At 51.2% G+C, this 22,240-nt stretch overlaps 1 protein-coding gene across 2 annotated transcripts; it reads right to left on the bottom strand.

Moving 5' to 3' along the window:
• Nucleotides 1-3,626: 3,626 nt before the first annotated feature.
• Nucleotides 3,627-20,273, bottom strand: Rgs14 (regulator of G protein signaling 14). Of its 2 annotated transcripts, none has more exons than XM_050144068.1 (15): nt 17,944-20,273; nt 11,127-11,148; nt 10,754-10,932; nt 10,325-10,417; nt 10,100-10,195; nt 9,594-9,737; nt 9,354-9,465; nt 8,924-9,036; nt 7,770-7,973; nt 5,447-5,523; nt 5,102-5,228; nt 4,927-5,008; nt 4,772-4,818; nt 4,578-4,692; nt 3,627-4,347 (listed from the first exon to the last, which is right to left on the bottom strand). In XM_050144068.1, the coding sequence occupies exons 1-15, from the start codon at nt 17,986-17,988 to the stop codon at nt 4,208-4,210; spliced, it is 1,596 nt and encodes a 531-aa protein (XP_050000025.1). In that variant the 5' UTR covers nt 17,989-20,273; the 3' UTR covers nt 3,627-4,207. The 2 variants fall into 2 exon arrangements, with proteins under 2 accessions (XP_050000025.1, XP_050000024.1); XM_050144067.1 differs by having other exon boundaries at nt 10,100-10,243; nt 17,944-20,272.
• Nucleotides 20,274-22,240: the final 1,967 nt, after the last annotated feature.

Raw genomic sequence — 22,240 nt, 5'->3', positions numbered from 1 at the left:
GCCACAGCAGGGTGTCCGGTGTCTTCTCTATCACTCTTGGCCTGTCCCTTTGAGGCGGGGTCTCTCTCTCTGAACCTGGGCCTCACATTTTCTCTGCTCTCCTGGAAGACAGGAAGCCCCTATGATCCTCCTGTCTTTACGTCGATTAGAGGTGGGGTCGCAGGCATGTGCAGGATGTCCAGGTTGGTACATGGGTGTTGAGATCTGATCTCTGATTTTCAGGACTGCACAGTGAGGGCTCTTAACTGCTGAACCATCTTTCCAGCCCTACTTCTGACTTATAACTGAAACTCCTGACTTCCTCCAGAACTGAACAGTGGTACTAGTATACTCTCATCAGGTGTCTACATCACACGGGCATCCCAGGATCATGCTACTGGATCTAGCAGCCTGAGTGTAGTGAAGCCCCAGTACAGTTCCTTGTTACTTTCCCCATGAAGCTGAACTTTTATCCCCATCAGATTGTTGGATAAAGGAAAACAACAAAAATGTATCCAGCCTGGGAGCTCCGTAGAGTCCTTTCTCCCTAGCAGGAGATGAACAAAACTGTTAGAATGTATCCAGTTGTCTGGGTTAGAATGTATGCAGTTGTCTGGGTTAGAATGTATCGAGTCATCTGGGTTAGAATGTATCGAGTCATCTGGGTTAGAATGTATCCAGTCATCTGGGTTAGAATGTATCCAGTCTGGGAGCTTGGGAGATTCGGTTCTCCCAAGCCGGAGATGAACTTTCCTAGGGCTCTTTCTGCTTTCTCCCGGCCATAAAGGCAACATGCATCATTGTTGGCTCTGCAGATATTCCGGGTTGAGGGAGAGGTCAGCTTGGCCTATAGGGTCCACCAGCTTTGGGGAGACAGCCCATTTTTCACTTGGTGTCCCCTCCTCTCTCCCCGAAGCTCATAGCAGAGCGTTTTCCCATTTGTCCCAGAAAATTAGAGGGAAGTTCTGTGGGAGATGAGGGAAGAGAAGGGGATTGTTGTTCAGGGCTGTCCTGTGAGCCTAATAGCTGCCACCTTCAGGAGCTCAGCTAAGCCTGCTGGGGAAGATAACCTATTGATTGTTTACTTTCCTCAGAGAAGGAGGGAGCAGAGCTGTCACGGGGCCCTCACCTGAGTTTCCAGTCACGCTTCTGTGCCATTCTTCTCTAATGGCGTGGGTCTTTGGGAGAAGCTAGAGGCTAAAGATGCCTAAAGAAAGAAGGGGTGGGGCTCCATCTCTGCAGCCATGGGGAAGCCATCGTTTCTGCTCGGTGCAGCCCTTCCCGTGCTTCTGATTAAATCACCTGTGCTCCTAGGGGAGCATCGGGGGAATCATTCTTGGTTCTTGTTGGAACCTTAGGAGGAGGGTAGACACTGTTTACATTTCTCTCAGGAAAGTTGTTTTTAGCAAAAGGGATTTGTCTCCCCTGCTTCTACTCCCAGACCACATAGTCCCTAGCAGTGTGTAGTCCCCCAATGCCAGCTGTCTCTTTGTGTTTCGCTGAGCCTATTCCAGACCACACGTCCAGGATTCTTGTGGTTGTGGGTTTTAGAAGCCCACCTCTTAGTAGCAAGTCCATGCTTCCAGGAAGAATTTACTGGTTTGCCTAAAGCAAAAGTCAAAGAGTGGTCATTTCAGGTATGCGTGACGTGTGGGTTGTCTGCCACCTGAGTCCTCTCCTATGTGGGTTTCTTCTGTGTGCAAGGTCTTTCTACAAATGCAAATAAGCCAACATCATTGGAATGAAAATGAAAAGATTTATTCATCTTTATTTTTATGCATATGGGTGTTTTTGCCTGCATGTCTGTCATGCACCGTGTGTGTAGTGCTCACGAAAGCCAAAAGCAGATGTTGCACCCCAGGAACTGAAGTAACAGATAATTGTGAGCTGACATGTGGGCGCTGAGACTCAGTCCCGGTGCTCTGAACCACCGAGCCCTCTCTCCAGCTCCGGGATTACTATTTTTTGTTTGTTTGTTTGATCCTTTTTTGTTTTTGCCTTTTGCTTTGCTTTGTGGGTTTTTTTTTTTGTTTTTGTTGTTGTTGTTTTTTTTCATTTAAGCACTACTTGGCTCATTTCTATCTAGCCTCTTCTAGGCTAATTCTCGCACCTGGACTAGCCCATTTCTAATAATGTGTGTAAGCACCCCAAGGTGCGCTTACCGGGAAGATTCTAGCCTACGTCCATCTTGGGTCGGAGCTTCATCGTGTGTCTCTCAGAGAGCAACTATGGAGTCTGTCTGAGGAGTCTTACCTCACTTCCTCTTCCTCCCAGCATTATTTTCTGTTTACTCCTCTCACTTATGTTTTAACCTATCAGGGCCAGCCAAGCAGTTTCTTTATTGCTTAACCAATGAAATCAACAGATTGATATGACACTCACACATCACAAAAGAAAGACCAGGAGACCATCTAGCCTTGTGGTGACTTTGGCTGGGAGATTGACTTTGACGTCAATCATTTCAGCATTTTTTTTACTGTATAACTGCCACGTGCTAGATCATAGTCTAAGAGTATAGAAGAATATAAAGCATAAAAAAAAACCTCTCACAACAACAAAATAACAAAACCCGACTTCTTTGGAAGAGACAGGGTTTGTTTTGTTTTTTGAGACAGGATTTCTCTGTAGTTTTGGAGCCTGTCCTGGAACTAGCTCTTGTAGCCCAGGTTGGTCTCGAACTCACAGAGATCTGCCTGCCTCTGGCTTCTGAGTGCTGGGATTAAAGGCGTGTGCCACCATACCTGGCGAGGGATTACGATTCTTATTAGAGCAGCTTTAGACAACCACCTCTGAGCCAAACTCTGCCTGTGTGGGTATATATATATATATTCCTGTGTCATTGGCTCCCTCAGAAGCCTGGGGGTCCATTAAAGAGTCAGATAAAGTGAGGGGGTTACCAGGTGGCAGGAACATGAAACCCCCAGAGGAAGGCATAGTGGGTCAGCATAGCCGTTGATCGATCCCACAGATTTCAAGGATGACAAGGAACCAGTCAGATGAGAAGAGAGAGCAGGAGAAGGTCCTGGTGGAGGATCCACGCAAGGTGGTCTCACCTGTGTGCAGGACTCTGCCCCACCCACTCCAGCCACCTTGCTTCCTCTTCCCCCTCACCTCCCTAGGTGGGACCACGCTGGGCTTCTCTCCCTGCAGACTGAGGCTTTCTTTCTGAGCAGTCTCCTCTCCTTCCCTCCCTGCCTTTCCTGGCTGCTTAGAGGTGGGGTACCACCCAGCGAAGCAGATGAGGAAAAAAATACATGGCCTAGCCTGGTCCTACATATAAGCTTCTGATGCATCCTAAGGAGCCCTCAGCAATGTATGTGGAGATACATCAGATCCCTGATAGAAACAGGGAATATCAACAAAAACGATGCATTCAGGTCCACGGACACTGTGGAGCAGCTGGGGGATGGCAAGGCCCAGCTATAGAGGATGGTCCCAACGTTTCTCTCTTTCTCTCTCTCTCCCTCCCTCTCCCCCTCTCCCTTCCCCCTCTCTCTGCCTTCCACGCCTCAGGAAGAGAGAGTTTGAAAACAAAAAGTCGGGAGGTATACACTGAGGTTCCCAAGAACTTCCAGGCCTTGGCGACAGAGGCAGTGGGGTAATGGGACCATACAGACCAGAGTGGCACACAAGAAACACACCTCGGCTGAATAATAATAATTATCATTATTATAACAATATCATACATTCAGGACAAACCCAGCTGCCCCAAGCCAACCATAAAATCCCTATGTACAGTAGAGTCTAAGTGAATGGAGGGAGGGGCTGCTCACCAGCGCGCCTGAAATTTACTTGTATCAACTCATTAAGGAGGGGCCAGCCCCTCCTCCTGTCCCCTGCCAAAGCTTAGAACAAGCTGAGGAGGCTGGCACTGCCAAAGTCACCCATTTGTGTTCAGTATGCTTATGCCAAGAGGCTGGCCTGGCCTCCCCTGATGGCCTAGCTGCAAAGCACAGGTAGGTGAACCTATGAGAACAGGTAGCCATAGTTTGGGCACGTGGTTCCTCTGAGTTCCCCTTCCATCCCTTCCTGGCTCCTTCTGTGGGCCCGCCCATAGCAGAAAGGGGCCAGGGACACTCAGGGTGCAGACAGGGCATGCAGAGCGGACCCACGCATGCTTGGTCCGCCCAGGCACCATGCAGCCAACCTGGACTGTTACACAGGCGTCAGAGGGCTGGGTGGCAGAGGAGTCTGAAAGGCCCTCCTTAGGCTGGGTGGTTGATTCAGTCTATGGTGGAGCCTCCTGGGAGCCCGGCCTTTGGGAAGGAAGCTGCAGAAATTCTGGAAGTACCAGGTCTTCTTTGCGAAGAAGTCCCCTCTGGTCATGGGCCCCACTGCTCTGCACCCGGTTCAGCAGCTCCACCAGGCCTGGGGACAGCCACAGAGTCAGGAGACCCATATGGTCGGAACATCTGTATTAATGCTTCCCTATTCTGCTGCCTGAAATGGCCAATCTGACCCCAGACCATCAGTATATTCCAGCGCCAATGGCCCCTTAGTCCCGCCCGTAGCTCAGGCCACACTCAATGATACTCAGCCCTGATCCTATTTCCCTCCTCCCTCTGATCCCGTGGCCCCCACTACCACCGGCAGGGCACCTTCAATGTCACAGGTCTGCCGTTTCCCAGTAGAACTGCTGGCCTCTTCCACAAGCAAACTGGAGGGCAATGGGGGAAGATGAGCGTCCTTGTCCTGGGTTCTAGGCAGGCATCCCTGCAAGAAAGAGGGGTGAAGTTCACAACCAGGAGGGGAGAAGAGGAAAGTGGGAAGAGGCCCTGGGGTTCTCGGTTACCTGGCTACGGCAGGGGGATGTGCTGCCGGCTTCACTCATCTTCGCATCTACAACGGAGAGCATCACGGTTGGGTTTGGCCTTCTTCCCACAGGCCCCTCCTCCTGTGCCAGAGCCGCCCTGGGAAACCAAGTCCCAGGGTATACACATCACTTACCTGGATGAATGTCCAAAACCAGTGTCTGTGAAGCCACTGAGCTCACTAGCTTCTCCAAATCCAACAGCTGCTTCTCCCCTGGCTACAGAAAGAGGTTTGGAGCCTATGAGCCAGACCGTAAAACCTTCCCGCCTTCCCCGCCCCGCCCCGCCCGGCCTACAGCTCCATCACTCACGCGATGCAGGACCACCTGTTCCAGGCTCAGGCCATGCTTTGCCAGGATGGGCTGCAGCGCCTCCTGCAGACGCTTGGTGGGCTTAGCGGAGATCCTCACCACACGCTCCAGGTTAGCCAACTCCAGCCTGTATGGGACCTTTGAGCTGCGGAGTGGTGGAGACCCAGGGGCCCCCTTTTCCCAAAACAAGCCCGGAGGGGGCCAGAACTGAACATGGAGGGTGGAACAGTTTGGGGGTGGGGCTCTAGTTTAGGGGGTAGAGTTCCCAGCTCAGCGGATGAGATCTGAGATTTGAGCCCAGTAGACAGCTGGAAGCCAGATCAAGTTTTGGGGTAGGGCACTCACTGGAAGGTGATCCTGTTTTCCAGTCGTACTTCCTGGTCTGCCAGCACCGTGCAATCCTGATCCAGGACCAGGGCCTTCTGCGGATGCCAGGCAAGTTCTAAGAATCCCCTCCCTCCTCCCATGCTATCCCGGGGGATGGGGGTGGGACACTTGGGAATCACCTTCACTTCCTCCTGTGGTACCCTAAAGACCAGAAGGACCAGCCCATGGGTAACAGAAGGCTAGAGAGGCAGATGGGCTAAGGACCAGCAGAGCTGGATCCTGGGAAGACCAAGGCCAAGGGATCATAAGAGGGGAAGATGCCCTGGGCAAGGCCGCAAAGGCACCTGCACCATGGTGCAAGCCTTTATTCCCAGTACTCTACTCAGAGACTGGGAGAGTTCAAGGCCAGCCTGGGTTACTTAGCAAGTTCTAGGCCAGCTAAGTCTACAGAGTAAGATACACACACACACACACACACACACACACACACACACACACACTGCTTCCTCTGAAAAAGAAGAAGAAAAAGAAAAAGGAAGGATGGAAGGAAGGAAGGAAGGAAGGAAGGAAGGAAGGGAGGGAGGGAGGGAGGAAGGAAGGAAGGAAGGAAGGAAGGAAGGAAGGAAGGAAGGAAGATGCTTGGGAGTGTGAGGGGAAGCTTAGGAAAGGATCCAGTTTGGGAAAACAGAAGGGTGGGGGGCTTACATATTAATGGAGGTGAGGGATGGATCTTCAGTAAGGATGAAGCTTAGATCCCGGTTCCTTCAGGTATGAGACACACTTCTTCTCACCACCCACCTGTTGTTAGCCACCCAGACCTTACCTCTCGCCTCCTTAATGCCTAGGTCAGTCTCCCCACCTCCTACCAGCTCCAGCCACCCCCCAAACTGGACCAGAAATGATACAGCCCTGACACACAGTAGGTGCACAGACAAGACTACTGTCTGTACCAGCCTAAGATTTGTAGGGGATGGGCTTAAAATGGAGGTGGGGGAACTCTCCCAGACAGGGACACAGGGACAGGTGGAATGTGGGTGGTGAAGTTATATTTAGCAGGCACCAAAGCCCATCTGGGCTGTTGGCAGCTGTTCTGGTGGCCTAAGAAGGTGGGCAGAGTGTCTCCCATTGCTGCCCCTCACACCCCTACACACCCCAGGTCCTGCAAACACCTCCTTGCCTCCCTCTTCCTGAAACATCCCAGACAAGCTCTGCCCCCGGACTCTGGCTGTTGCCTCTCAGGAAGCTTTCTGGCCAGACATGCCCGCCTTCCCTGGAAGGCTCACTCTGGAGGGTTGACCCCTAATCGCCTTTTGCCTGGCTTCCCTCCAGCATGAACCTATAGTAGACACAGCCTGGGTTCCAGTTCTGATCACACACCTTGGCTGCCTCTTAGGACTTGAATAAATTCCTCTCACTTCCCCTGGAATGCAGCACTGTTCCCCTGGGGCCCCCTTCCAGGATGGTTTAAAAATGAGCTTTCCTGGGGGTAGAGAGATGGTTCAGCAATTAAGAGCACTGGCTACTTTTCCAGAGGACCTGGGTTCAATCCTTAGCACCCACATAGCAGCTCACAACTGTCTGTAACTCCACTGCCAGGGGATCTGACGCTTTCACACCAACACACATAAAATAAATTTAAATAGGGCTGGAGAGATGGCTCAGTGGTTAAGAGCATTGCCTGCTCTTCCAAAGGTCCTGAGTTCAATTCCCAGCAACCACATGGTGGCTCACAACCATCTGTAAATGGGGTCTGGTGCCCTCTTCTGGCCTGCAGGCATACACACAGACAGAATATTGTATACATAATAAATAAATAAATATTTTAAAAAAATAAATAAATTTAAATAAATAATTTTTTAAAAAGAGTTTCCCTAGACTTTAGAGCTTGGTGCTCATTTTCACTTTACGGAGACTTCAGAGATTAGGGCTCACTGAATACTTCTGGTGGCAGAGGTGAGTCCTCCAATGGCAACTTTAGAGGCGGGCATATGGAGATGATGGCGGGAAGTGTGGGAGTGGAGGACATTCCCAGTTCCAGCAGCACCCTCTCCCCAGCTCTGCCTCCCCACAACCATCAGAGCAGGGTGCTGGGTGAAGCTGGAGCCAGGCTATGGGGTAGGTTTGTGTGTGAGTAGGGTTTTTGAGGAATATGAAAGGGTATCTGAGGATGAATGAGGAGTTGGCCCTAGGATGCATGGAGACTTGGACACAGGGTCAGAATAAAACAGGGAGGGGATGCTGATAGGGAATGAGTTAGATTTAGGGGTGGCCAGAAAATTAGGAAAAGAACTGGCTCATGACCAGAAAAGAAGCAAGAGTTGGAGCCAGGTCATGCTCATACCTGCTCATTGCCCACCAGGTAGACCTTAATGTCAGGTAGAGAGAGGCCTCTCTTCTCACAGATGCCTGCCAGCATGTCTCGGATGGTGAGGCCTGGTCGAGCCAGGGCCAAAGAGGCGGTGCCATCAGGCAGGTACACACAGCAGTACTTCCCTGGCCGGCTTTCACTCTCCGCCTCTCCACTTCCAAGGCTCTTTCGGTGGCTCTGGTTGTGGGCAAGAGCAGACAGAGACTATATGTACACAGGGATGCTATAAGCTGGGACACAAACATCTACACACGTGTAAGGGTGCACCTGGAGGCAAGCACAGATATGTCTTGCTCCAGAAACACAGGTATGCACACTCAAACATGTAGACACTCAGCTGGGCACAGTGGCACATTTTGTCCTAGTACTTGGAGGCAGAGGCAGACCTCTAAGTTTTGAGGAGATCCATAGCAGCTCGGGCTATATATAGAAACCCTGCTTTGGGGAGCTGGAGAGATGGCTCAGTGGTTAAGAACACTGACTGCTCTTCCAGAAGGACCTGGGTTCAATTTCCAGCACCCATATGGCAGCTCACAACTGTCTGTAACTCGAGTTTCAGGGGATTTGAAACCCTTACACCAATATCCATAAAATTAAATAAATTATTTTTTTTTTTAAAAAAAAGAACCCTTGGGGCTGGAGAGATGGCTCAGAGGTTAAGAGCATTGCCTGCTCTTCCAAAGGTCCTGAGTTCAATTCCCAGCAACCACATGGTGGCTCACAACCATCTTTAACGAGGTCTGGTGCCCCCTTCTGGCCTGCAGGCATACACACAGAAAGAATATTGTATACATAATAAATAAATAAATATTTAAAAAAATAAAAAAGAACCCCGGTTCAAAACAAAAATAAAATAAATGTGGACACTCAGGACAGCTTCACAAAGCAACCACACACATCATGCAGGGTACATCTAGGTACCCACACATGCTTAGGCACCTGTCGGCGGATAACATGACCCCATGATTTGTAGAGAGAGTACTGTATCAAGCACGGAAAGAAAAGAAGGGTGGAGTGATGGTTTTGCGGAGTAAGCTAGGAGTAGAAGGACAGACATCCACCCATGAAGGGAACTGGCAGTAACCCTTACCAGAAAGGCACCTTGTTCCCCCCGAAATGCCGCTCACCTCAGATTTGCTGCTCACGAAGGCAAGGAAGCCCAGGTCCAGACTGGCGGAAGAATTCAGGGACCCCTGAGACTCTCGTCGCAGTGCTGAATTCACGGCTCCACCAGTCATCTCTAAGGGAAAGTCAGAAATGAAGGGACCTGCTTGCTCTCACCATCCCTCTGGTGAGGCCCTCCCATTTGGCGGGTCTTGTTTAAGGCCCTCCATCCTGCCGGGGCTTAAAGTGTGTGGGTCCTTGGGTAGCCCTCCCAAACTTCCGGGTTGCAGCACGGAAGCGCAGCCTCCTGGAGAAACCGGGTGGTCTCAAGAACCTACATTTTGGGGTTTCGGTTTTGCCTTCTTGCAGACTGTGTGGGTCAAGTAGGGAGAGGGGGCGTTTCCAAAATTGACCCAAGCTTCCTGGCCACACCATTCCTAGAGCCGGCCTCACCTCTACGAAAAGACTTGCGGAGTGGGCGGCCACAAGAGCCCTCAGCAAGCGGCAACTGCCCCAACTCCTCCACGCCCAACGGCAGCGATTTCCCAGGCTTCAGCTTCGGCTTCTGAAGGTACAGGGAAGACTCTAGTGCGGAGCAGGGTCCTAGCCCAGCACCGGGATCCACAGCTGGGGAAGACCCATCCTGAGACTGTCCGCGGTCCCTGCCCAGCCTCCTGCTACCCAGGTACGCACCTTCCTCGAGGTGTCGGGGCTGCCGAGGCGCGTGGAGCCAGGTTCCCGCAGGGGGCGTCCCTCGGCCTCAGCCAGCAGGCACTCTTGGTACAGCGGGGATTTGACGAAGCGTGCATAGCTGTCGAACTTCATCAAATTGAAGATCTGCGCGGCCAGCGGGTGTGGGTGGCGATTGGTACCAGGAAAGGACAGTGAAGGGCTGGATGGGTGGCTTCTGCTTGCACCGCTTGTGTCCTTGCCCTCGCCAGCCCGTAAAAGAGAGGCCCAAGCCCTGCCCCAGTTCCTGTCATTTACCTGGAGTCTGAGACCCGCCCTCCTCTTGGCCCCGCCCCGTCCATCCTTCTATTGCCCATGGCTTTCACCCTCTCCTCCCGCCCTGACCCTGCATTTGACTCTGGTTCTGCATCAATTTTGCCTCAGTTTTGCTCTGACTTCGCCTCTGTGTCTGCTCCTATTGGGCGTTTCACAGGTCTCCCTTCTCAGTCCTTGCCCCTAGGTCCCCTCACCTGAAGCTGCTGGGCTCGAAACATATCCGGCCGGGGCTGGGCCAGCACCTCCTCACTAAGCCAGGCCTGTCGGTCGATGTTCACCGGGCTCAGCGCCTGGCTGGACAGGAACTCATGGTAGATATTGTGGGCCTCCTGAGATAGCTGGGGGATGAGGGACCGGAAGAGGTCAGGGGGCATGCTCCAGGCCTAGTCCCCACCCCTGTGTCCCATCTTTCTCTCCACCTGCTTGGTGTCACTGGCTGGGATCTGTTGGAACCGCTCGCAGGCTTTCCAGAAAGTTACGTTCTCTGCACTGAATTCCTTCTTCAGGAACTCCTGGCATGAGAAGAGGAAGGACGCTCAGACACAGGCTGAATCGGGGATGTGTTCAAAGACAGGCACAGACACGGGGCCAAGAGAGCAGACAGACAGACAGATGGTGGCAGATCTGGGTACCAAAAGAAAACGTGAAGCAGAGATGAGGACAAGGAGAAGGAAGAGTTAGTTCCCAGCTCGGGGGTGAGGGAAAGGGTGCCAAAGACAGGCTAGATGAGGGACCACAGAGAGGAGCAGCGAGCCAACTTGAAGCCCTGTCTATGCCCTCTTCAGAATCCCCCATCCCTGCAGTGGCACCTGCCCCTCCCATCCTTCCCCCCCCTTTCCCAGGCTTACAGTGAAGTAAGCCAGGCCCAGTGGGTCTTGTAGCAGCCTCTCAAAGGACAGGGCCCAGCTGGCCACGGGCTGATCATCTGTGGAGAAGGGGCTGCTGGGGCCACTGGGGAGGCTGTGGATGCTGAGGGAGCTGCCTCGGCCCTCACTCTGGCCCTGGGAACCTGCTGTGCTGGTCAGTTCTGCGGAGAGATGGACAAGGAGGGTGAGCCCTTTTCCTTCCTCAGCCTTTGGCCCAATCCCCGTTGCAGGCAAGCATCTACTCTTCAGGGATATTACCTGAAAGACCAGCAAGTGGCGGGGAGTGTCCCCACTCACTTCCACCTCCTTATCCCTCCCTCCCAGTCATGCCTCATCCACACAGTCTGTCACTTACCCCCATCGGAGACAGCCAGAACCTAGGAGAGACCCAAGGTTGAAAAATTAGAGTAGAACTCTATAAGGAATTTCAAGGCTGGGCCACACAGGACCCAGCCTTCCGTGAGCTGGAAACTGTGTTTCCTGTCTACAGAGTCAGGCTGAATGTCTCCAGAGAGTCATTACTGCCTAGGGTTTTGCTCAGGTTGTCCTGGCCCCTGTTCTATCAGGTGCCAACCACTGTGTGCTGGGACTTCTCAGGGTACTCTAGTGGTTCATGGCTCCCTTCTCTCTCTCTCTCTCTCTCTTAGCCCTTCTAGGTGGGTCCAGGTGTGCACAGACTTCCATCTCGCCTCTGCCAGGTACTGTTTTATGAGTTTGGGCACATAGCTCACTTAGAGGCTCCTATCTGTAAACAAGGGGTGTTGCTACAAATGATGACCTCCCCCAGGAACCGTATTCACTGTGTTTATAACACTGCCTAGCATACGGTATGGTAAGGGCCAGGCCGGTCTTGTCTTTGAGGAAGGAGATGCTTCCGTAGCTAACTTAACTGCATTTGTTTCTCCGTGGGGGCTCATCTCCCCATACCTTGGGCGTGGCATAGATGCTACTTTTGTGGCACAGAGTAGTGTCCATCAGACTCCAACTCTAGCAGAGAGTGACCAGGAGGACCCCCTCTGACATTCAGGTTCAGTAGATCCAGGGTGGGACTTGAAACTTTCCATTCCCAACAGGCTTTCTGGGCAATTCTGGTGTTGGTCCAGGGGCCATAAAACGAGTATCACTGTCCCTCAGGCCAACTCCGTTCTCCCCTACAGCGTACACTAATTCTGACTTCTCTGGGAGCTCTGCCGCTGGAGAAACAGACCCCCCACACACATCTGGCAGTTCTTGCAATGGTTTCTTATGTATTTTTCCTACCTTCCCGAAGCTCCCCAGCTCTCCCATGGACTCCTACCCACGCAGGACAGACTTTCCCCTTTCTTGTTCTGTTCTGGGCCCTTTGTGCCTCCCCGCAACATCTTGCTCCAACCACACAGAGTTTCCTGCTACTATCTGCCTCCAGATGCCCCACAAGCCGTTCAAACTCAGCCAGTCTCAGGTGGTCACCTTTCTATCTCCACTGTGAAGGACCTGAAACAGCTCGCCTGTATCCTGTCTTCTTTTCCATCACTTAGGCTCCTAGCACCTCCAACCCCCATTCCCTCTTACCTTTCCTTAAGTCCTGGTGCAGACACTTCCATTATGTCCCCCCTCCCCCACCCCCTCAAGCAAGCCTGGGAAAGCCACCCTGGCTCTGTTCTCTGCTCTCCATTCCTGGGTCATGTGGAAGTCAGGATAGGCCTGCAGGATACTGTAGGATATTATTTGGCCTCTAAGGAAAAAGTTAAGTTTAAAGGGGTCTCCTATGTTTAAAAATCGAGAGATTTTCCGCATTGGTTCCATCGGTTCCATTTTCCTATCTCCCCTATAAGAGTGATGCTCATGGTATCGTGAGTAACTTCTCAGAGCAGCAGCTGTACTGGCCCTGAGTAGCCAGTGGCGTTCCCTAGGGGGATTCTCATCCCTCTCAAAGGACTCTGGGGGCAGTCTGATGCATCTGTGCTACATTTGGAGGCAGGAGGAAGCAAGCACCACCTAGACTGCTTGAAGTCGGACTTCATGCTGTGTGACTTTGGGAAGAAGACTCGGTTATCATTTCAGCCTCTCTGGAAATTGGGCAAATAATGGCTCTGCCTCCATTGATCGAGGCAGACACACAGAAGGAACCCAAAACACTGTGTGGTGTGCAGTGGATGTTCCAGAATTTACAGCTACTGCTGTCTCACCAGTATGCATCCAAGCTGATGTTGCTGGGTGTTTGGGTGTGCTACCCTACAGTATAGCAAAGAGCACACCTGTCGGGGCTCTCAAGACAAGGACTCAAATCCTAGCTCTGCTTTCTTCTTATTCTACAATCTTGCATGGGGGTTGCAACCTTGCAAGAGAGAAAGTTTGCAATTGCCTGAGCTGGGTGTGGCACCCACTCCCCACCTCCAGCACAGCACACTCTGACCCCCACCCCGCCACTCCACACTCTGCCTCACACTCCTCGAAACGAGCCTCATCATCAGAGTCAAATCTCTCCACCAAAGTCCTCACATCTCTCAGCTAAGGACGAGAAAGTCCTGATTCCTGGGCGTGGGAGATCCTTCAGGAGGCCTGCAGTCCCCAGGCAGCCTGCTATTTCCTTCCTCTGCACCTGCCTGCGCCCACTGCTGCCTTCCTCCCCCAGCTGCTCCACAGCTGCAGCTGTGCTCCTAACTTCAAGCCCGTGCCGTCCTCCCCTTAGCTCGAGGATGCGTCCCCTTCTCAGTGCATGCCTTACCCTCTTCCAGCATCCTTAGCCTTTGGGCTGTCCCCCAATCCCAGACCAGCCTGTCCCTTGCAGTCAGCTCTCTCTGGCAGGAGTCCTTGACATAGCCGAAGGGGCACCGAAGCCAGATGCACTAGGGTTTTGTTTGGTTCTCAGAGGTTTTATTTTTGTATTATCTTTAATTAAATGCATTTCCTTAATAGGGCCACCTTCCAGGTTTTCTCCAGGCCCTTTCCTCCCCACTGTTCCACCCTGGACTCAATTCCTTGCCTGCCTCAGTAGGGCTGCTGTTGCCAAGTTACAGCTAAACCCTACCTGCTTGACTAATGAGCCCCTCCGACATCATTTCCCTCCTCCTCACCTCCACCCCACACTTCATCAAACTTCTATTTTCCCCACACCCCTGCTTCCTGTTTTGCTGTTTCCTCTGCCTGAGTACCTACTTCTAGAGCCGCCTGGCACCGCTCCTAGATCCTGCCCCATCATCAGTTGTCCCCAAATGTTGGTCTTCACCCTTCCCTTTCCTCTACGCTCATGCTGGGGCTCTCATCCTTGCAGCCTAGCAGCTCCTAGGAACCTAACAAGGGCAGGTCTTGTTGTGGAGGCTACCTGAAATCCCGGATCCAGGGACATCCTCTTGGATTCTATGCCCAAGCACCCATAAGACTAAGTTTCTGGTTGAAGTGCCCTCTCCATGCTCAGGCACAGCCGTTTGGTGCCCCCTCCCACGCTGCCTCCTGAGGTTCTTTGTTCCTTCCTTCCTTGCCCCTCTGGCTGTTGAAAGTAGAATCCCCAGAAAGGTGGAAGATGGGACAGAAATCCCGGACTTGGGGGAAGGAGGAAGGAGTCCAGCTCCTGCCCGGTCATTTGCACAGCTAGAACAACAGGTTTTCCTTCAGCCCATCTTCCCCTAGGGAGCATGGGGCTCAGCATTCCCTGCCTCTGGGGGCTGCCGTGAGTCTGGACAGGATATACCTTGGTCAGAGAGTCAGCTATGGCAAAGTGGGATCCAGAGCCACAGCTATGGCTCACTCAGGCTCCAGGGCATGGAGAAGTTGGGTTCGATAGTGACCCCAGTTCTCCGCTTGAGGTGCCATGTTGAGTGAGGAAGGAAAAGGGGAAGAAAGGATGAGGAAGGGCGTGGTGGCCAGTGACACTCCCTCCCAACCATGTCGGGTCTGGCTTTAATTTGTCATGCTTTGTTCTTAGGAAGTGGCTCTAAGGGAGCAGCTGGGACCTGAGGGCACTGAGGAAGCCACCTCAAGCTTCTTGATCCAGCTGTGCCACAGGCAACCATATTCTTCCTCGACCCTCAACATCTCTGTCCCCCGCATCGAATGCTATTGCCCCTGTTTTTCAGGTGAGGGACCCAAGGCCAGAGAAGCTGTAGAGCTGGAAAGTGGTGGAGGTAGGAGAAGCCACGTTTTGTCTTTCTGCTGTGGAATCTGAAGACTCCACCATGCCACTCCAGGCTGCTTCCATATATGGGCACTGTTACTAAAGGCAGGTGTCACTGCTCCCAGCCTCGCCACTTCCAGTATAAATGGGGGACCCTGGAGGACCAGGACTTGCAGGCCTTGGGCATAGGTGGGCAAAGCCAATGGAGCTGAGGCCCAGAGATTCCTCTTGAACTGGGCCCCTAGAGGATTCAGATCTTAAAGAGGGAGCAAGCGGCTGGTGGACACCTCAGGTTTTCTCTATCCCTGGCTGTAAACTTACTCAAACCAGACTCGATTCCAGTATTCTCCCACATATCCCTGATGCCTTCCAGAGTCAAGAACCTGACCTGTGATCTTATTCCCTCTTGTGGATGTCTACACGGCCTTAGTGCCTGGTCCCTTCAGCTTGAGACAGCTCCTTAGGGATGACCTCAAGTCTTGGCCCTTCTATAATATACCCCTGTCCTGCCCCTGCCATTCCTGACCCTGAGCTGGACACCAGGAACATAGAGACACATGAGTTTCTTGTAGGTCTCTTTGCCAGTGTTTGCTGAGGGGACCAGCGCTACCTGAGTTTGCAGAAAGAGAACTATGACTAACTCAAAGTTAAAGTCATAGACTTCCTCGGGATGTATCCCTCCACAGTAACTGTATGCTTTCCGATATGCAAGTTTCCCCCAGGCCACCCCCCCCCTAGCTTGCATATCCTTTAAGGACCATCTACTCCAGTGTTAGAAGTTAATGGAGAAGATGCTTTTCCTTGCCAGGCTCCTCTCGGACTTTCTCCATTCCTGACCTAAGCTCTTCCCCAAACCAGAACTTTATTCTAGTAATCTCCACTCTTGTCTTCTTGTGCCTCACTACGTTGTGGCAAACTGTGGGCTGCTTGAGGAACCGGGACTTGACTTGGGTCTTTAGTGCTTAGAGTGGGACAGCCCAGAGCAGCCCCCGAGTGAATGAGTGAGCGCATAGATGAGTGACAGCTGGTACCATGTGACGATTTCTCGGGAGGGGGCTCAGAGCGCTCTCGAAGTGACAGGTTTCATTTCAGCTGCTTGACAAGCAGAATGCCAGAAGGCTAAGGCTGATGACATCGCCTCAGCAGGGAATGTTGGAGGATGGGAAGGGACCAGAGCCAGTCGCTGCTGGGGGACACGGGGTATATGCAAACGGGGAGCTTTCTACTCAACAGGATATCAGTTGTGTTCCTCTGAGCCTCCCCCGTGAGGTAACAACCGGGCACCTTACCCACAGACCTCTCTCCATACTCATCTACCCCTATCTTCCTGTCTCTGCTCCAGCCAAGTATGGCCTCGTAAAACTGCCTGTTGTCCGGCAAGTCGACATCTGTGAACCATGAGCTCTCTAGAGTCATACAGAGAGTTCAGAGCTGATCCAGAAAGGACAGAGATAAATATGTGTGGCGGTTACTGAGAGGACCTGGGGCAGCTGCGGGCTTGACGGGACCCAGGGCAGAGCTTGGGGCACCCTCTTTACTCTGAATGACTTTTGGATAGAGAAGCCATGGTTTGACACAGGAAGGAGAGGCTGGGTCTGTCTCCAGCCCCCTCAGCTGGCCCGCAGCTCTGGGTTCTATTCCAGAAGCATCAGTCTGGCTGATTTTTTGCAAACGGGCTCTCCTTGGACTTTCTAAGGTGGGTTGGTAGTAGAGGAAGTAGGGTGGGGGCTGGACCAACTTTTGGAATTGGTCTCTCCTTTTCCCTCTACCCAAATAGCTCAGTGCTGGCAGTAAAACTGCCGGTCAAGAGGTGGAGACAAATCTTGGGAACTGGAAAGTAGGGGTGGGAACTGGGATGGCTCATCTGTTTAGTGAGGCAAAAGAGTCTTTTTTTTTTTTTTTTTTTTTTTTTTTTTGGTTTTTCGAGACAGGGTTTCTCTGTGGCTTTGGAGCCTGTCCTGGAACTAGCTCTGTAGACCAGGCTGGTCTCAAACTCACAGAGATCCGCCTGCCTCTGCCTCCTGAGTGCTGGGATTAAAGGCGTGCGCTACCATCGCCTGGCTGAGGCAAAAGAGTCCTAAAAAGGGGCTGAAAATATAGGGATTTGGGGGCTAACATGTCCTTAGCCCTCAGGTTCATCATGCTGCTTAGGCAATGGGCTTTGATCCATCCCAGTTTCATTTTACAGAGGGCAAAGTAGGAAAGGGAAGGAAAACAGAGCTAGAACTGGGATCCCAGGTCACTCTGGACCCACTGGCTTTGTCTCATGGCACTAGGCTGAGGCCTTGGACGGTGACTATCAGGGAGTTGTTAGTGACTCTGCCAGATGAGCCAGTTCCCTGCCAAGCAAAGGGAGGCTCAGCACAGTCTGCCCCGTTTGCTGAATGAATGAGGAGAACCAGAAACCAGCTCCAGGACAGCTCTCATCAGGAGTTAAATGACCTGGAAGGGTGTAGGGATAGCCGCAGCCCAGGATTTCCTATTCTCCGCCCCACACCCTCCTTCCTGGAGGCTAGGAATAGAACAGGCAGAGCTATTCATCCTGTCCCATCCTTACTGACCCATCCTGGGCAGCCCCAAAAATCTGGCAGGATGCCTCTGGAGCAGGTTGATGTAGTGATCCAGCAAGGGCAGCCCTTAACCTTATCTTGGGCACCTAGAGCATGAGGTGAGGAGAGGGGGCTGAGGCCCAGAGGCGTAGGCACTTGAGTGGTTGTAAGAGTGAGCAGGGAGTGACAGGGCCACTGGGTCCCCATGCCACTTTCTAAGCAGTTTCAGACGGGGCTAATCCTAGGAGCAGTTGAGGGAGCAGGGAGCCTAACCTACGTGGGGAAACAGAGCCTGTGCCCGCTGTGCTCTGGGCTCATCTCTAGGGTTGCACCAGACTCTTAGCAGGGCCTTTGGAAGGGTCCTGGGGTGACAGCACCAGGTCCCATTATCAGCAGCTATCTGCGCCCAACTTCTCCAGCCTGCTGGCAGCCCCCTGGGCTCCTCCTCAACCTTGCTGGGTGTGCCTCCTGGACTCCACCCTAGGTGTGCCCACCCCTCCCTGTGGCTCTGGCTCAGAGCCTGCACTCACCATGCGCCCGTTGGGGACACCCAAGTGCTTGGGCTTCCCTGGCATACCGCCGCTGATCACAGGTCCCCGCCACGGGGGGCCACCCACCACAAGGATTGTAGAAGCACGGATCGGGGAGCTCTCTCGGGATGGCAGGCAGGCAGTGGAGAGAGCTCGCTGTGCTCCTGCGGGCCTTCACATCCTGAAACACCAGCTCACTACCTCTTTTCTTTGCCACAGGAAGTGTCTCTATAGAAACCAAACCACAGAAAGAAGCAAGGTCTAAGAGAGAGAACGTCTCTTCCTACTCGCATACACACACGTTCACGCACACACACATGCCGCCAACGCACCCTCGGTTGCACCCCATGCAAGCACCAACACACAGCAGGAGCCTCCTTGTGCCGAGTGAGGAGCCTGGAGTGTTCTGGCTCAGCCTGGCAGCTTCAAGGCTGTTTGTCAGCTCACAGAAGTGTATGGCCATATAAGTAGGAGCTTTTGTACCATGTAGTATGGCAGGGGTTCCTCTGGACGTGGGGACATGTGTACTGGGTCCTGGCTATCCATACGTGTGCTTTATGCATTTACTCCATACCTACTATGTGCCAGGCTTCTGTATGCTTAGCACTCTTACCCTAGGCAGTTTGCATGCAGAGACCTTATCCTTAGACTGTCATCTGATGAACCGGAGAGCAAAGAGGTAAGCACATATACATGTGTGACCATGCACATGGGTGTGCATGTCATGAATGCATGTCTTCCTTTCACAAGAGCACCTAAAGCTTCAGACATACACATGAGAAGTTGGATGTGGTGGCACATACCCGTAATGCCAGTCCTTGGGAGGTTGAGGCAGGAGAACCTGGAGCTATAGCTACACAGTAAATTTGAGGTCAGACTTAGCTACACCAGCCTCAATCTGTGTGTGTGTGTGTGTGTGTGTGTGTGTGTGTGTGTGTGCATGCGTGCACAGTGCCTTCGGTAGGTACATATGACACCATATCCATACGTTGGTCTATGTGTAGTCAGAAGCCCCATCAGGTCTGCACACATGTACCAATGGCTAGGAGAATGAATTGTATACATCCATACCAAAGAGGCAAGTTAATCCATACATATGGAGAAACCCCACCTTGGCGCAGAACTATCTTAGTTCAGACAAATACCTTGCTGCTGGGCGGTGGTGGTGCATGCCTTTAATCCTATCATTTGAGAGGCAGAGGTAGGCAGATCTCTGTGAGCTTGAGGCCAGCCTTGGTTACATAGCCCCAGATCAGCCAAGACTACATAATGAGATTCTGTCCTGAAACAAAGAAACAAACAAACAGATGGGGCTGGAGCGATGGCTCAGTGGTTAAGAACGGTAATTTACTTCTCTTCAAGAGGACCTGGGTTCCATTCCCGGCAACCATGTGACAGCTCACAACTGCCTCTGACTCCAGTTCTGGAGACTCTGATGCCTTCTTCTGGCCTCCAAGGGTACCAGGCATGCAGGAAATACGCAGACACAAGTGCAGGTAATATGGTCATACATATAAAAATATTTTTTAAATTATAAAGAAAAAATATCATAGACTGGGTGGTTTGAACAAGTTTGCTTTTCTCACTATTCTGGAGGCTGGCATGTCAAGACCAAGCACTGAGAAGTCTGTGGTCTGACAAGTCCTGGCTTGCAGACAGCCATCTCTTTGCTGAGCTCACATGTGTGAATCCTGGATTACAGACAGCCACATCTTTGCTGTGCTCACATGTGTGAGACCTGACTTGTAGGTGGCCATCTCTTTGCTGAGCTCACATGTGGCAGAGAGCAGAGAGAGGAAAGCATGCTCTCTCCTGTCTTGTCTTATAAAGGACACTTATCCCATCACAATGGATCCATCCTCGTTATGATGTATTTTCTGTGCAAAGGTCCGGTCTCCAATATTTCTAAATACTATAAAATGAGTGGATAGTTTTCCAACATGTGCAAAGGAAAATATTCTTTGAAAAAGTTTATTTCACCAATTTATTATTTATTGGATGTGTGGGTACATGTTCATGCTGTGGTAGAAGTCAGAGGCTGACTATCAGGTGGTGGTTCTCTCGTCTCTCCAGTTGGGTTCTGGGGATAAAACTCAGATCATCAGTCTTGGTAGCGAGTAGTCCCCTTCCCTGATGAGCCATCTCATCGGCCTTACCCCAAAGTTTTGAGACAAGTGAGAACAATGTGTTTTGTTTTAGAGATTTCTTTTATTTATTAATCATTATTATTACTTCATTATTTTGTGTGTGTATGTATGTGGATATATGTTCCAGTGCATGAGAAGGCTTGATGTATCTGATATACTAGAGCTGGAGGAACAGGCAACTGTGAGATGCTTGATGTGGGTGCTGGGAACTGAACCCAGGCCGTCTTCAAGAGCAGTGTACACTCTTAACCGCTGGACCATCTCCAGCCCTAAGGTCTCACTATGTCTCCTAGATGGGCCTTGAACTTCTGGGTTCATGGACTTCTGCCTCTGTCTGTCTTTCCTGGCTGGATAGAGAAGAAGGTGAGACTCCAGTGCAGTGGATCCCAACCCTCCTAATGTTGTGGCCCTTTAACACAGTTCCTCACATTATAGTGACCCTAACCATGAAGTTATTGTATTGCTTCTTCATCACTGTAATTTTGCTACTGTTACGAATCGTAATGTAAATATCCAATATGCAGCATCGCTGAAGTACAACCAAAGGGGTCTCGACCCACAGGTTGAGAACTACTTCCCTAGAGGTTCTTGGAGCCACAAGAAGAAATAAACAGCTCGGTGGTGATGGTGCACACTTTTAATCCCAGCACTCAGGAGGCAGAGACAGGCAAGTCTCTGTGAGTTCAAGGCCAGCCTAGTCTACAGAGTGAGTTCAAGGACAAGTTCCAAAGCTACAGAGAAAACTTGTCTTGAAAAAAAGAAAAAGAAGCAGGGTCTATGTATCCGTGCATGGAGGCATGTCATCCATCAACCTAGAACACCAGTTTGGATAATTCTGAGAGTCCTCAGAAACAAACCTGGAGCCATTGTACATAGTAGATTCTATTTGTTATAGCAGTTAGCACAACCCTAGTTTTTTGCCTCTTTTTGGATGCCTTGCTTCTGGCCACCCAGGAAGAAATTAGAAGAGCGTGAGTGTGGGGCTGCTTCACAGGCTGGAGCAGTGATAAAGATGATCTCGTCACAGTGCTTATGTGTTGTCGAATATTATTAAAGATGTGTTACATTTGTTTATGTTGAGGAAAATTTATTTAATAATGCAACAATGTGTTGCATTTGTTTAACTCTGTGAAGCTGTGTTACTTTGCCTGTCTATAACACCTGATTGGTCTAATAAAGAGCAGAGCATCCAATAGTAAGGCAGGAGAAAGAATGGGTGGGACTGGCAGGCAGAGAGAATAAATAGGAGAAATCTGGGAAGAGACAAGATCTAGGAGTGAGAAGAAGGAGGAGGACTCCAGCTACACAGCAAGCCATGGAGTAAGAAGTAAAGAAAAGATATACAGAAATAGGGAAAGGTAAAAGCCCAGAGGCAAAAGGTAGACAGGATAATTTAAGAAACGCCGACTAAAAATAAGCCAAGCTAAAGTCAGACATTTATAAGTAGCAATAAGCCTCCGTGTGATTATTTGGGAGCTGGGTGGTGGGCCCCCAGAGAGTAAAAGAGTATAAAAAACTCCAGCAACACTTATGGGCTTAATGTGGGATACCCTTTTGTATGCTGTTAATATGTTTTATTAGCATTGGTTAATAAAGAAGCTTCCTTGGCTTATGGCAGGGAAGAATATAGGCAGGTTGGAAGAGATATGTGGAGCAAGTAGGTGGAGTCAGAGAGACGCCTTGTAGCTGCCGAAGGAGAAAGATGCCAGGACCTTACCGGTGAGCCGCACTTTGTTGTGATACATAGATGAATAGAAATGGGTTAATTTAAGATGTAAGAGCTTGCTAGGAGTATACTTAAGCTATTGGTCAAATAGTGTTGTAATTAATATAGCTTCTGTGTGATTATTCAGGTTTAGGCAGTCTCCATTTACATGGGCTGAGGATGTAGTTCATTGGTAGAGGTCTTGCCTAACATGCATGAGGCCCTAGATTCAGTCCCCCAGCACTGTATAAAACTAGCTATGGCAGTGCACACCTGTGGTCCCAGCAACAGAGTCTGGAGGATCAGGGAGTTCAAGGTCATCTTCTGTTACATAACTAATTTGAGGCCAGCTGAGCTATGAGTTACCTCATCTAAAACAAACAGACAAGAGTTTATGTAGCAGCTCATTCCTATATTCTTAGCACTCAGGAGCCTGATGCAGTAG

The sequence above is a fragment of the Alexandromys fortis genome, unplaced genomic scaffold (genome assembly GCF_014885135.2).
Source record: "Alexandromys fortis isolate MF-2015 unplaced genomic scaffold, M_Fortis_MF-2015_v1.1 scaffold_1, whole genome shotgun sequence".
In the NCBI taxonomy this organism is placed as follows: domain Eukaryota; kingdom Metazoa; phylum Chordata; class Mammalia; order Rodentia; family Cricetidae; genus Alexandromys; species Alexandromys fortis.
This window is presented reverse-complemented; position numbering and strand designations above follow the sequence as displayed.

Bases quoted from the DNA above. Each gene is read 5' to 3' on its own strand.
- Rgs14 (XM_050144067.1), bottom strand. From the start codon at position 17,988: ATGCCAGGGAAGCCCAAGCACTTGGGTGTCCCCAACGGGCGCATG. The intron at 9,037-9,353 runs GTGAGGCCGGCT...ACTTTCCCTTAG, and splicing joins CCGCAAGTCTTTTCGTAGAG to AGATGACTGGTGGAGCCGTG. The intron at 5,524-7,769 runs GTATGAGCATGA...TGGCATCCGCAG, and splicing joins ACCTGGTGGGCAATGAGCAG to AAGGCCCTGGTCCTGGATCA.